The sequence below is a fragment of the Hippocampus comes genome, unplaced genomic scaffold (assembly GCF_001891065.2).
Source record: "Hippocampus comes isolate QL1 unplaced genomic scaffold, H_comes_QL1_v1.1 scaffold283, whole genome shotgun sequence".
Lineage (NCBI taxonomy): Eukaryota > Metazoa > Chordata > Actinopteri > Syngnathiformes > Syngnathidae > Hippocampus > Hippocampus comes.
Window position 1 is genome coordinate 326,546 of NW_017806234.1, and position 11,716 is coordinate 338,261.

General features: G+C 43.4%; 3 protein-coding genes across 5 annotated transcripts in view; 1 reads left to right on the top strand and 2 right to left on the bottom strand.

Moving 5' to 3' along the window:
* The first annotated feature begins 474 nt into the window (after nt 1–474).
* LOC109507270 (PI-PLC X domain-containing protein 1-like) lies at nt 475–3,450 on the top strand. 2 transcript variants are annotated; one of them, XM_019856590.1, is made up of 7 exons: nt 475–691; nt 899–1,035; nt 1,347–1,472; nt 1,987–2,145; nt 2,377–2,489; nt 2,565–2,635; nt 2,742–3,450. In XM_019856590.1, exons 1-7 carry the CDS (start codon nt 601–603, stop codon nt 3,005–3,007), a joined length of 963 nt encoding a protein of 320 aa, XP_019712149.1. In that variant the 5' UTR covers nt 475–600; the 3' UTR covers nt 3,008–3,450. The 2 variants fall into 2 exon arrangements, with proteins under 2 accessions (XP_019712149.1, XP_019712150.1); XM_019856591.1 differs by having other exon boundaries at nt 476–691; nt 1,990–2,145.
* A 153-nt stretch (nt 3,451–3,603) lies between these two features.
* On the bottom strand, nt 3,604–6,626 carry jagn1b (jagunal homolog 1b). The gene is made up of 4 exons (XM_019856592.1): nt 6,459–6,626; nt 4,753–4,850; nt 4,380–4,452; nt 3,604–4,306 (listed from the first exon to the last, which is right to left on the bottom strand). The coding sequence occupies exons 2-4, from the start codon at nt 4,839–4,841 to the stop codon at nt 3,917–3,919; spliced, it is 552 nt and encodes a 183-aa protein (XP_019712151.1). The 5' UTR covers nt 4,842–4,850; nt 6,459–6,626; the 3' UTR covers nt 3,604–3,916.
* A 787-nt stretch (nt 6,627–7,413) lies between these two features.
* The window catches only part of LOC109507269 (collagen alpha-1(VIII) chain-like), a 10,046-nt gene continuing 5,743 nt past the window's right edge, over nt 7,414–11,716 (bottom strand). The window contains exons 3-4 of one of the 2 annotated variants that reach the window (XM_019856588.1): nt 10,357–10,603; nt 7,414–10,147 (exon numbers count right to left, since the gene is read on the bottom strand). In XM_019856588.1, coding sequence (XP_019712147.1) covers nt 8,214–10,147; nt 10,357–10,600 — 2,178 coding nt within the window. In that variant the 5' untranslated portion in view covers nt 10,601–10,603 and the 3' untranslated portion in view covers nt 7,414–8,213. Of the gene's footprint in view, nt 10,148–10,356; nt 10,607–11,716 lie in introns of both variants that reach the window. The other variant, XM_019856587.1, reaches the window with a different exon arrangement.

Here is an 11,716-nt window from a genome sequence, read left to right on the forward strand (position 1 = left end):
TTTTTAAAGGGACACAAATAACACTGTTCACGTAGGGAGCAAAAGTTACTGCCTGTTTCAATATTTGCACAGATTCGTGCAGAAACTGACACAAGTGCAATTCATAAATGTGACATAAGATTGTTAGATTTGATCCCAAAACCTGAACCAAAATACACATTCCAAAATACACTGAAAAAAACCGATAAATCATTTATTTAATGTCAGGCAGCTACGGTAAAACATTGGAAGGCTCTGCCATTCATAATTTGATGGAAAGTTATGAGGATGTTCTTGACAAGTGACTTAGCCAGTAAGTTTTTCAATGTGCATGGAAAATGAATAAAAAGCGCTCGGTTGCTCCGTAAAGTGACAACACAGGTATCAGTACAGTACTGCACTGTACTGTGCAATCTACGTGTGGCAATCTACGGTATCAAACACATTCATTTCGGCCAGCAGAGGGCAGTAGATAAAAAAAAGAATCCGTCCGCTTCACAATACAAACGTAATAGAAGTAGAATGGCTGGACCAGTTTCACGTGACCGCAGTTGTGTATGTTAAGTAAACATAACATCGAACCGATGTTGACAAACTGAAATTAAATACATAAAACAGAATATGAAGGACAAACTTCGCGGAAACTCGGACTGGATGTCACGTTTACCTGATGAGCTGCTTGACGTGTCGCTGTGGAATTTGGCCATACCCGGTAAACACAAAACACACTGCCCTTAACAGAAAATACGGAAGTCTAGTGTAGATACCACTGTACTTGCAATTTTTTTTACATGCATTTAAGATCATTTAGGCGTTTTTTTACTTTTGTATTTTCATATCTACGTTTTTAGTGTGGCGTGACTGCTTTTCTATCCATCCATCCATCCTCACCATGTATTTTTGTGCATGTGTGTTTCAGGGAGCCATGATAGCATGTCATTCTGTCTGGACTTGTCCTCTCCTGTCGTGGAGTCAGAGTCGTGGTTTCTCAAAGTGACGGACAGATTCGCTCCTTGTTTGATACGGCCCTGCGTGTTCCGCTGGGCCACCACGCAGGCACATACGCACGCACACACATATACACGCGCACACACACACACACACACACGCGCACACACACACACACACACACACACACACACACGCACACGTATACACGTATACACGCACACACGCACACACACTGACTGCAGGGGGATTACTTTGAAACAATGAACTTTAAGTTTGGATTTGAAATGTAACATTTGTGACACCACTCATGTAACTTTTCTGACACACATCGTAAGTCGTTTCAAGTCATGTGACATGAACCCCAAGCTGAGGTGTGCATGTTGTGTGTTTATGGCTTTCTTCGTCTGTGCTCACAGCAAGCTGTCCTCAGTCAGCAGTGTGACCTTGGTATTCGCTTCTTGGACCTGCGGATCGCCAGGAAGCCAAAAGATGGCAGCAAATTATTCTTTGCCCATGGTATCTACACTTGGATTACTGTTAAGGTAACATATGTACACACACGCGCACACACGCGCACACACACACACACACACACACACACACACACACACACACACACACACACACACACACACACACACACACACGTCATCATTTATAATGTTTATATTACATTCAGAACCAAATAAAAGAAACAGAAAAACTGTCAAATTACAGGCCATTTCTGTAAGCTCTCATTAAATTCCCCTGAGAGTGTCCAACTCTGGAAAATTTGCTGAAAATCTCAGTATTCTATCTCTTCGCAGCAAACTGTGGAACTAAAAAGTCGACACACCCCTGTTCAAATGCCAAGGTTTTGTGAATAGGATTCAGCACACACCTGTCACCCTTTAAAGTGCCTCTGATTTGCCTCAAAGTCACTGGAAGATCTGATGTTCTTTTCATATAAATGAGGCCGCGGATGTTTTGATCATAGTGTGTGTGTGTGTGTGTGTGTGTGTGTGTGTGTGTGTGTGTGTGTGTGTGTGTGTGTGTGTGTGTGTGTGTGTGTGACAGCAGGAGGCACTGGATGAACTGGCCACCTGGCTGGATGCACATCCCAAAGAGGTTGTTATTGTTTGCTGCTCACATTTTAGTTGTCTGACCCCGAGGGACCACACACAGCTTGTGGAGTACATCATATCACTCTTTGGACCTAAGCTCTGCCCCTCACAGGTATCCTTGTAATTTACGGCTCCAGGCTCATCATATACTCGATATAAAATATGTGTGGAATGGCTTATTGCATGACAATGAAGCAACTGAAGGACATCATTTTAATTTCACTCCCTGGTGGAAGTTTCCTCTGCTGACTGGAGATAAACTGTACTATTAATAATAATAAGGAAAAGAAATGGTGGTACTTTTTTTTTTTTTAATTCATTCTGAAATTGACTTTTTGAGCAGGATTGTCCCACCTTGCGATCCTGTTGGTCCAAACATCAACAGGTCATTGTTTCCTATGACAACCCGGAAATGGTCCAGCATCATCCTGAACTGTGGACTGAAATACCTTACTGGTATAAAAGCGCAGACTTTAAGGTACATGCCAACCCGCCAACTCCATGTACTGACGCGTTCATGTCTTTCCGTAGGTATGCTGACAGCACAGATCCAAAGAAGGTGATTTCCTACTTGGAAGCTCAGAAGCAAAAAGGAAGACCATGTAATTTGGATACATCCATGGGATAAAAAGATCATATCACAAAAGCCTGTAATGTAGCAGTTAACAAATCAGCTCGTGACTTCTCTGTAACTGATGTGTTTTCCAGCTGGTTTTTACGTTAGTGGCCTGAACCTGACTGAAAACATCATATTTGTCCTCCTCCATCCCTTCCAAAACATGAGGATCATCACCACCAAGGCCCTTGCTGTGCTGCTTGGCTGGGTGGAGGAACAACAGCCGGGACCTGAGGTGGGCAGCATCAACATCATCTGTTGTGACTTTGTTGATGTCACTCACTTTTGCGAGTGTGTCATTGGCCTCAACTATAAAAAGGCGGTGCTGACAGAGACCCAAAAAAGACACGCATTTTGAATGTGCAGGTGAGACAAAGAGGGAGTGGCTTGTCGTTGCTGCATGTGACGTATTATTAGGATGTATTTTGATGCCAGAAATCCCTGAGACACCGACATTCCTACACTTTTTGTATTTTTAGTACGATTGTGAATTTTACGGGTAAGAGTTGCTGGATATGACTCACAGTGCTGTGTACAAAATGTCAAAATTATGTATCAATATGTTGCCAATTTGGAAGCCAGAACTCCCCAAGACATACACTTGGAGACTTTTTACATTTTTATTGCGAATAGAGTTTTGAATTGTGTTAACATGTGGGGACAAATACCCTAACACTGGAGTGGACAATGAATAACGGCTGCCGAACACCAAATAAACTTGCATTTCTTGTCAAGACCATTACTCATTTGTCGCTGATTGTACTTTAAAATAATGTCATATAAAGGACAAGAAAAATTACACTTGATTGACAATCAACTGTACAATTACGTTCCTTTCGTCTTACGGAAACACTTGCATTTATTTTAGTCTGACAACACCCACAAGTTCAGCATTCAGCGATGTGATACAAAGTACTGAAAACACTTTAGTACAAAGAAGTGCAATAGACAATGGAATGCTCTGAACAGTTTAATTGTGAAATGCCAGAAGCTTTCATGTACAGTATGCACTGATGGTAGAAGACTTCAGGGAATTCCTGTTTGGATGAAAACAATTCAAATAGAACAGTACAAAGGCAGAAAAAGTTGCCGGACAACAACTTTTTGCAGAGTCTTGCCTTAGAGATTGGGCTGCATCAGTCTCCCAACCAATCACTCAATTTTTTTTCCCCTGTTGCTGCAGTTCATTTTTGGACAGCCACAAATCCGTCTTCTCATTTTGTTTGCCCAAAGTCACGCAGACAATGCCGGCATTTTCCGTGTGAATTTATTTCTTCTTCTTCTCCTGCGTGCTGGTGAACCACTGGTCCAGCAGCCTCTTGCTGTAGTAGATTTGCCAGGCGTGCACCTGCACGGAAATGACGATCACCAAATACATGACCATCACCGCCGAGAAGCCAAAAATGAACCGGTAGGCTTTGCCGTGTCGATAGAGCTGCTGAGCGATGGGAAACATCTCCATGCTGCCATAGATGAGCGGAGCCACGGAGAAAAGCCCGTTGCTGATCATGGAGATGACCAGGTAGCTGATGTTGTTTCGTGGCAAAGCCATGAAGCTAAAGGTGGTGGGAATAACACTGAGGAGGTACGGGTACTCCCACTGGTATGGCGAGGCGATAGTTTTGTGGGACACCAGACTGAGCTGGCTCACTGTCACCTGACGCACAACGAGACACTTAAATCAGAGCACGGCTGACACGCTGTTGAATCACAAGTGAATGAAGTTTTACCTGAGCTGCCATCAGCAGCCAGACCAACAAGTGGACGATGTTGAGTTTGCGGATTTCGGACTTCAGGGCCACGCTGGACACAAAGACACAGTATGAGAGAAGAGGTAATGCAACACAGGCCTGATTATCGCGATGAAATATGAACCATTAACTATTTTTTTCCCTCTTTCCTCCGCCGTACTTTCTCACACATACACTCATGTACCCTATCTGCTATGATTGGTGGAACTGACAGAAAGGTCTAATTCAACTCGCATTGCCCTGACTGGATGAATTTGCATGCATTTGTTGCATGCTTGACATTGTGAATTCCTGGAGTGACTGATTACGTATAGCATAAAAGTAATAAATCACTGATAGCACTAGTGCATACCTCATCTGGTAGTGTGAGGCCACTCGCTCTCTGTGTTCAAAGTCACTGCCGTCCGTGCCCGTCGCTCGTGGTCCAGCTCGGGACGCCATGGCTCAGTTCTACATGATGAGACAGACGGATCCCAAGTATGAGAGCTTGTACGGTTCTTCATTTTATTGTTTTACAGATGCGCGTTCCAGGAATTACTGGGCCAAGTGTGGAGTACAAGTTTGTTATCAACAGAAACATTTCTGCTAAAGTTCTACCAAATCTGACGGCCCGTCATGCCAGGCATTAAGTGTTAGTGGAACATGTTAACGAGACATATTGCATTACACGTTTTATGTAGTCTAACATTGCCCGTTTTTTTGGGGGGGGGGGGCCGTATTTCTTAATGTGAGCGTTTTACATTACAATGAGAAACAGTCTTGATGTAAGCCGATATAGTCATATTACAAATGATAAAAATATATTGTTATATATTGGAAATATTTTGTTTGTAGGCAACTCGCTTCTGTACGCGTTGAGCTACAACTCCGAATATTCCTTGTTTTTATTTGAGAAAGTCTCATAAAGCCACAACGCATTCAAAGTAGCCCACAGAAATCATATCACATGCTGCACGTTTTATATTTGATCAACTACGGAGTCTTAATCGCCGCCAAGTATTTTTTAGTTCCCATTTAGAATTATCTTGAAGCTCTAACCCAGGGGTGTCAAACTCATTTCACATGGGGGGCCACATACGGCCTCGGTAGATGTCAAGTGGGCCGGATCATTAAAATTATACCATACTTTGCTATGAATAACCAAAACAATATGTCTTTCCTTTGTTTTGGTATAAAGAAGCACAAGAACATTCGGAAAATGTTGAAATTTAATGACATATCTTTTACAAAACATTTCATAAAGCACCTTACATTTGCTTCGACAAATGTGAAATTTACTTTTATCATTCACATATATGCATTGCAACTTATCCCACTGATTGTACAAACTTTAACAAGTAATTGGTATTGAAAAATATAGTAATGCACTTTAAAATTAAACGAGATTTATAAAGAAAGGAAGTTTTAAACCATTTACACATGCATATAAAATCTAAATGTAATCCCTGCCTACACCTTACAAACTAAGGAGAGTGCTATTAAATGTGTAAATGTGAGAGTGCTATTGATAGCGTCTGCTGTCATCGGTCTGTCTCAGTGACGGACTGAGGCTGCTGTTGTCTTCTTCTCTGATCAAAACAGTGTCCCCTTGCGGATACTCTATGAATTGCACCTTATTAAAAATATTAATTCTGTGTCTTTAATGCATTTTTTTCACTTTTAAATTATCCTGCGGGCCTGATTGAACCTCCTTGCGGGCCGGTTCCGGCCCGCGGGCCGTATGTTTGACACCGCTGCTCTAACCATTTAGAGGTCAGGCCTCTTGTTCACCTACACAAGTGTACTGTCACGCCCCCATTCCACTCGTCTATTTTCTGATTGGCTGCACTTCGTGTGATGATTTCACTAAACTCAAAAGCACATTGAGTTTAAACAACCCTAACTTCTAACGAAAGGCTTCATTTGGGTCTTGTCTTACGACAGCTTGCAGAAGGCATCGTCAACAACCGAACTATAGGCTAACGTCTAACTTAGGCTGGAGCACTTGGCGATTTTAATGTTCGTCAACAATGATCCAAACAGTTTTGTTATAAGACGAAGAAATCATGGAGGACTTACATGTTATCTTCCGCCGTTCGTCAATTTTTCGAAGCATGAACAAATTGCACGCCAACGTTGGCGCTGTGAGGAAGAGGAAGTCGGCTGACAGTCCCAACGACGATTGGCCAAAAACACTTCTTCCTTTTTTTTAAATTGCGGTTGCAAACTGTAATAGCGACCTATCGCCACCTATTGATTTGGAATGTTTACTGCTTTGGCTCGGAGACTCCGTGGTCCTTTATTACCCAAAGTACCACTTCGAAAAATAAGTATCACTAGAATTGAACAGCATCAATACCAATACAACAACAATACCAGGCCCGTATATTCACGTAAAGGCGGGCAGGGCATTCCCCCCTCCTTCTAAAAAGTATGCTTAATATTATTTTATAGTGTCACTGTACTGTAACATCATGCACAGTTTGAACAACAACACTGATTTGTATTGTACTTCAAAGTTAAATACAACGAAACTGTTCTTAAATGTACTGTGCTGAATGTAAAAAAGTAGGTTAAAACACTGCGAAATTTGAAGTGATTATTTTATTTTCCACTATTGTGATATCATACTGTCGTGACAATTACTGAAATTCGTTCATGATTTAAAATAAAAGAACAAAACAAAAAAACTAAATAAACGAAAGATCAGTTTTTCAATTTTTTCTGTCCAGTCCTTTCAATAAATATCTAGCGATTTGATCTTTTGCTTGGTTTCTCAAAATTGTTCTATCAAACATATCTCCTGTATTCATGATCATTCTTTTGAATTTTCTCTTTTTTAACACTTGAACACTTTTTTAATAATCAAAGAAATATTTGCAAAATAACTGCATGAATATTAATTTTACCTGTTTAATGGGACTTTTGAACGTCTGCACACAACATCTGCAAATCTAATCAGGGCTGTAGGAAGTCACCTTCATCTTGAGAGTGTGATGCATATTTTGAGCGATGAAAAAAATAGTACAAAATATAATTTTATATTAATATTTCGAGATCACACTATTCTTACAATTCACAACTACAATGAAACAAATGAACAAACACAAATAAAATACTTTGTTCGGATATTGGGCTTCCGCGCCACCCGCCTGTCAAATCTGCATGCTGACACCTCAAGTGCTCGCAAACGTCTCTGAAGAAGGCGAATGCTGCTCACTGAAATTGCACAAGGTCTGAAGAAAGAAGTGATACACGTTTTTGAGACAAATAACATACACTTCAATCGGACACTTTTATTTATTTAATTGGGGACTTTAATTTATTTTTCCCAAACCACGCAGCGCCGCAACATAAGGATGAAAAAGCCTCATGCTGCTCTGGAGCTGTGGGTTGCCGACCACTGTATGCTTTTAGAGTATGTCCTCTAAATTATGTATTTGTATACAAACGAGTCTACAGCATGAATTCAAATCTTTTCCTTGTATGATACCTAATATGTATGCAAAGACCAGCTGCAAGAAAAAGTAAAGAATCAAGACTAAATGATTGTCATTTCAGCTATCTTCTCAGTCAGGAGACAGATGTATTCGCTGCCTCAAAATGACTAAATTAAACATTCATCAAAGTAAAAATGAGTTTTTGTATTGTTAACAGATCGATTAGCACATTTATGTAAAGACCGCTTTGCTCGTATGTAAATATAGATATACAGTAATGATTTTAATGAAATCCCAAACAAAGATTGTCACTATGTTGCCGGAGCACATCCAAACCGTTTTCACTTTACATTTTCTGCCTCAATCATCGCTTTCCAAATACAAGTGTTTTCAATTAGATTGGGTACAATATGTACCCAGAAAAAGTGGCGTGGACATACGGATCAGCATAAAGTCCTGCTGCCTGGTTAGATGGCAGTTGTACATGCACGGTGTCAGCCTGCTGTAGAGGAAGCACAGCGCTACCGGATGCCTGATCCAGCAAGCCTTTGGTGCACTCATCGTAAGTGTATAGAATGGGCTTGTTGTTCTTCATCAGTGCCACCCACACGTTACTCCCTTTGCAGTGGACATGGTAAGTAAAATAGTAAACCCCTGGTACACTGCATGTAAAAACACCATTTTGCGGACTGTAGTCTCGATTGCTGTTCTGCAGGACTTTGTCGAAAACCACAGGAGAACCGACAGGAGGAAATGGAGCGGTGAGCTTTGCTGTGAAAGATGGCATCTCCAAGGCATTTTCACCAATGTAGCCACCATTAGTTGGCTTCTTGTATGCTTGTTTTTGACCACTGTATGGACCCGACACTGGGAGGGTTTGTCCAAGGCCAGGATATGTCGCAGGCAGTCCTGGAGGACCAGGTGGTCCAGGTTGCCCTGGTTGTCCAGGGAGACCCTGAGGTCCCATAGACCCAGGGTTACCATTAGGACCAATCTGACCAGCCGGTCCAGGTATTCCTTCACCAGGATAGCCAGGCATCCCAGGAGGACCTGTTTCTCCTTTTTGACCGGGCATTCCAGGAGGTCCAATTGGTCCACCTGGTCCCAAAAGTCCTGGGATCCCCTGAGGTCCCTGATGGCCTTTATCACCTGGTTGGCCTACCTCTCCTCTTGGCCCTGGTAACCCTGCAGTTCCAGAGGCACCAAATAAACCCCTGCTGCCTGGTTCCCCTTTGGGGCCCGTTGGTCCTTGAAATCCTCTCAGTCCAGGTTGCCCTACTCCACCTATGAACCCTGGCTGTCCTGGGAGTCCTGGTAACCCAGAATCCCCTTTTAATCCAGGATTTCCTTTTGGCCCACCATCACCATCTTCGCCCTTTTGTCCCGGGAAGCCAATACTTCCTGATGGCCCCATTGGGCCTGGTGGACCAGGTCTGCCACTCGAACCTGTAGGACCAGTGACACCTGGAAGTCCTTCATGACCCTTTTCTCCTTTTGGACCTGGTGATCCGGGAAAACCATTGTGTCCTTTATGACCCTTGGGTCCTGGAAAACCTTGTTTGCCATAACCAGGCAAACCTGGACTTCCTGGTAATCCTGGAGAACCTGGTTCACCTTTGCCTCCAGGAAGCCCAGGTTGGCCTGTAAAGCCATCCTTCCCTGGTTTTCCAACTCCAGATGAGCCTGGTAAACCTGGCTGGCCTCCGTCACCAGGTGGGCCTGCTGGTCCTGGTTCACCACGAGGACCCGTTTTTCCTGGCATTCCTGCCTGACCAGGAAAACCATTCACACCAGGTTTGCCAATCCCAGGCATCCCGGCATGTCCAGGTGGACCTGGTGGTCCACTAGGCCCTTTCAACCCAGGCAAACCAGGAATACCAAGTCCTTTTTCTCCTCTGGGGCCTGGTTGGCCAGGAAGCCCAGGAGAACCTCTTTGACCTGGCTCTCCTTGAAGACCTACTTGTCCTGGCAGACCTTGACCGCCTACCTTTGCAATTCCAGGAAGCCCAGGTGGACCTGGAAGTCCTTGAGGACCATGAAGTCCATTTGGTCCCTCACGACCATTAGGTCCTGGCTCACCTTGAGGCCCAGGCAATCCAGGTCCTCCTGGTTTTCCAGGCAATCCGGGCAGTCCTGGTTTACCTATTCCCGGGTACCCTTGAGGACCAGAAGGGCCTGGCTTTCCTGGTATTCCTTGCAATCCTTGTCCTGGCAGCCCTGGTGGTCCTTGAGGTCCTGGTGGGCCCTCAACTCCAGGAGGTCCAACGCGGAAAACTTCTCCACTAGAACCAGGAGGAGGTGGACCTTTGGCTCCTCTGAATGTTTGTCCTTAAAAACATTAAACATTTGGTCATGAAAGGTGAGGATTACAACTAAAAAACAAACAGTCCTCAGTTCTTTAATTATTTCATTTTCAATTATTAAAAAAAAAAAAAAAAAAAAAAAAAAAATGCTCCGGCATTTTGTGACGACGTTTACTGATAGCTTAACCCCGGACTTCTCCTGTTCAATGCAAAAAAAAAAAAAAAAACTGACACCTTTGTTTTTCGTCACTAGCCGCTCTTTGCCCAATTCAAATGGAAGCTGAGGGAGCTCCACACCGTACTGACCAAGTAGCGGCATGTCATTCCCTAAGACGGGCTGTTGTGGGTGGCCATCGTTGTACTGTGGCTGGCCCTGGTATTGCTGCAATGATGTTTTGCTTCTGGAGAAGGAGCCACCATGTGCCAGATGAAGCACAGTGATGAGTATGTGGATGTGATGGAGGATTGTAGGAATCATATTCTACTGTGGAGAAGAAAAAAAAAACAAATAAGTACTGTTCGTGAAGTGCATCTGGAAGGTGCATCTTTTTTTCCACATTTTGTTATGTCATAGCCTTCTTGATTAAATGTATTTTTCCTCAAAATTGTAGCTCTCCGGCATTGCTCCAGAAGGACAACCATCTTTGCCTCATCTACCTTTCAAGTCGCTAAGGTAGAATGGCCAGACCAAAGCCACTACTTAGCAAAAGGAACATGGCAGCCCATCTGCCATTTACACAAAGGCACCTGAAGGACTGTCAGACCATGAGTGACAAAATTCTCTTGTTGAATGAGACAAAGATTGAACCCTTTGATGTGACTGCCAGACTTTGGTGAGACATGTTTGAAAACAGGTTACTGCACAAAGCTCTAATCCGTACAGACAGGGAAGCACGATGGTGGCATTGTCATGCTGTTTTTCAGCAGCAGGAAATAGGACACTCGTCAGGATTGAGGGAAAGATGAATGCAGACATCTTGGATGAAAACCTGCTACCCAGAGCTATTGACTTCAGACTCTGGGATAGTGCCTTTATCAGCAGGAACATGACCTTAAGCACTTAAGCACACAGCCAACATCTGAAAGGAATGGCTTCAGGACATATGTATAAACGTCTTCCAATAAATTTGCAACCCCCTGGCCCCTCCACCCGCACGCACACACACACGCACACACTAGGGTGGTCCACATTTTCATGGCAAAAAAAAAAGTTTGTCGGATTCGTCGGGCCGGGTCGGAATTCTTGTCGATACTATGGTACAAGGTTCTGTGCAAAATTTCATTCCGATCTGATGATATTTTCCCGTCCCGCAAAGCGGCCAAAGTTTCCACCATAACAACTGGTCTCAATAGGGTGAACATGTGTATTTTAACCGTGTATTTTGCCATGCGTGACACTGGCTGGGCTGAATGTTGCCCGAACGATCACCTCCTGACTAACTAACCATTCCATCGCTGCTCTCAGCAGCCGGAGACAAACTCAAACGCACGCCTAACACACAACGGTCACCTACTGGCGAGCTAATATCTTTCAATTGAAGTCGAGAATCGCCGGAATTCTTACTGGACGCTGAGCTGAGGACGCTTTTCGACA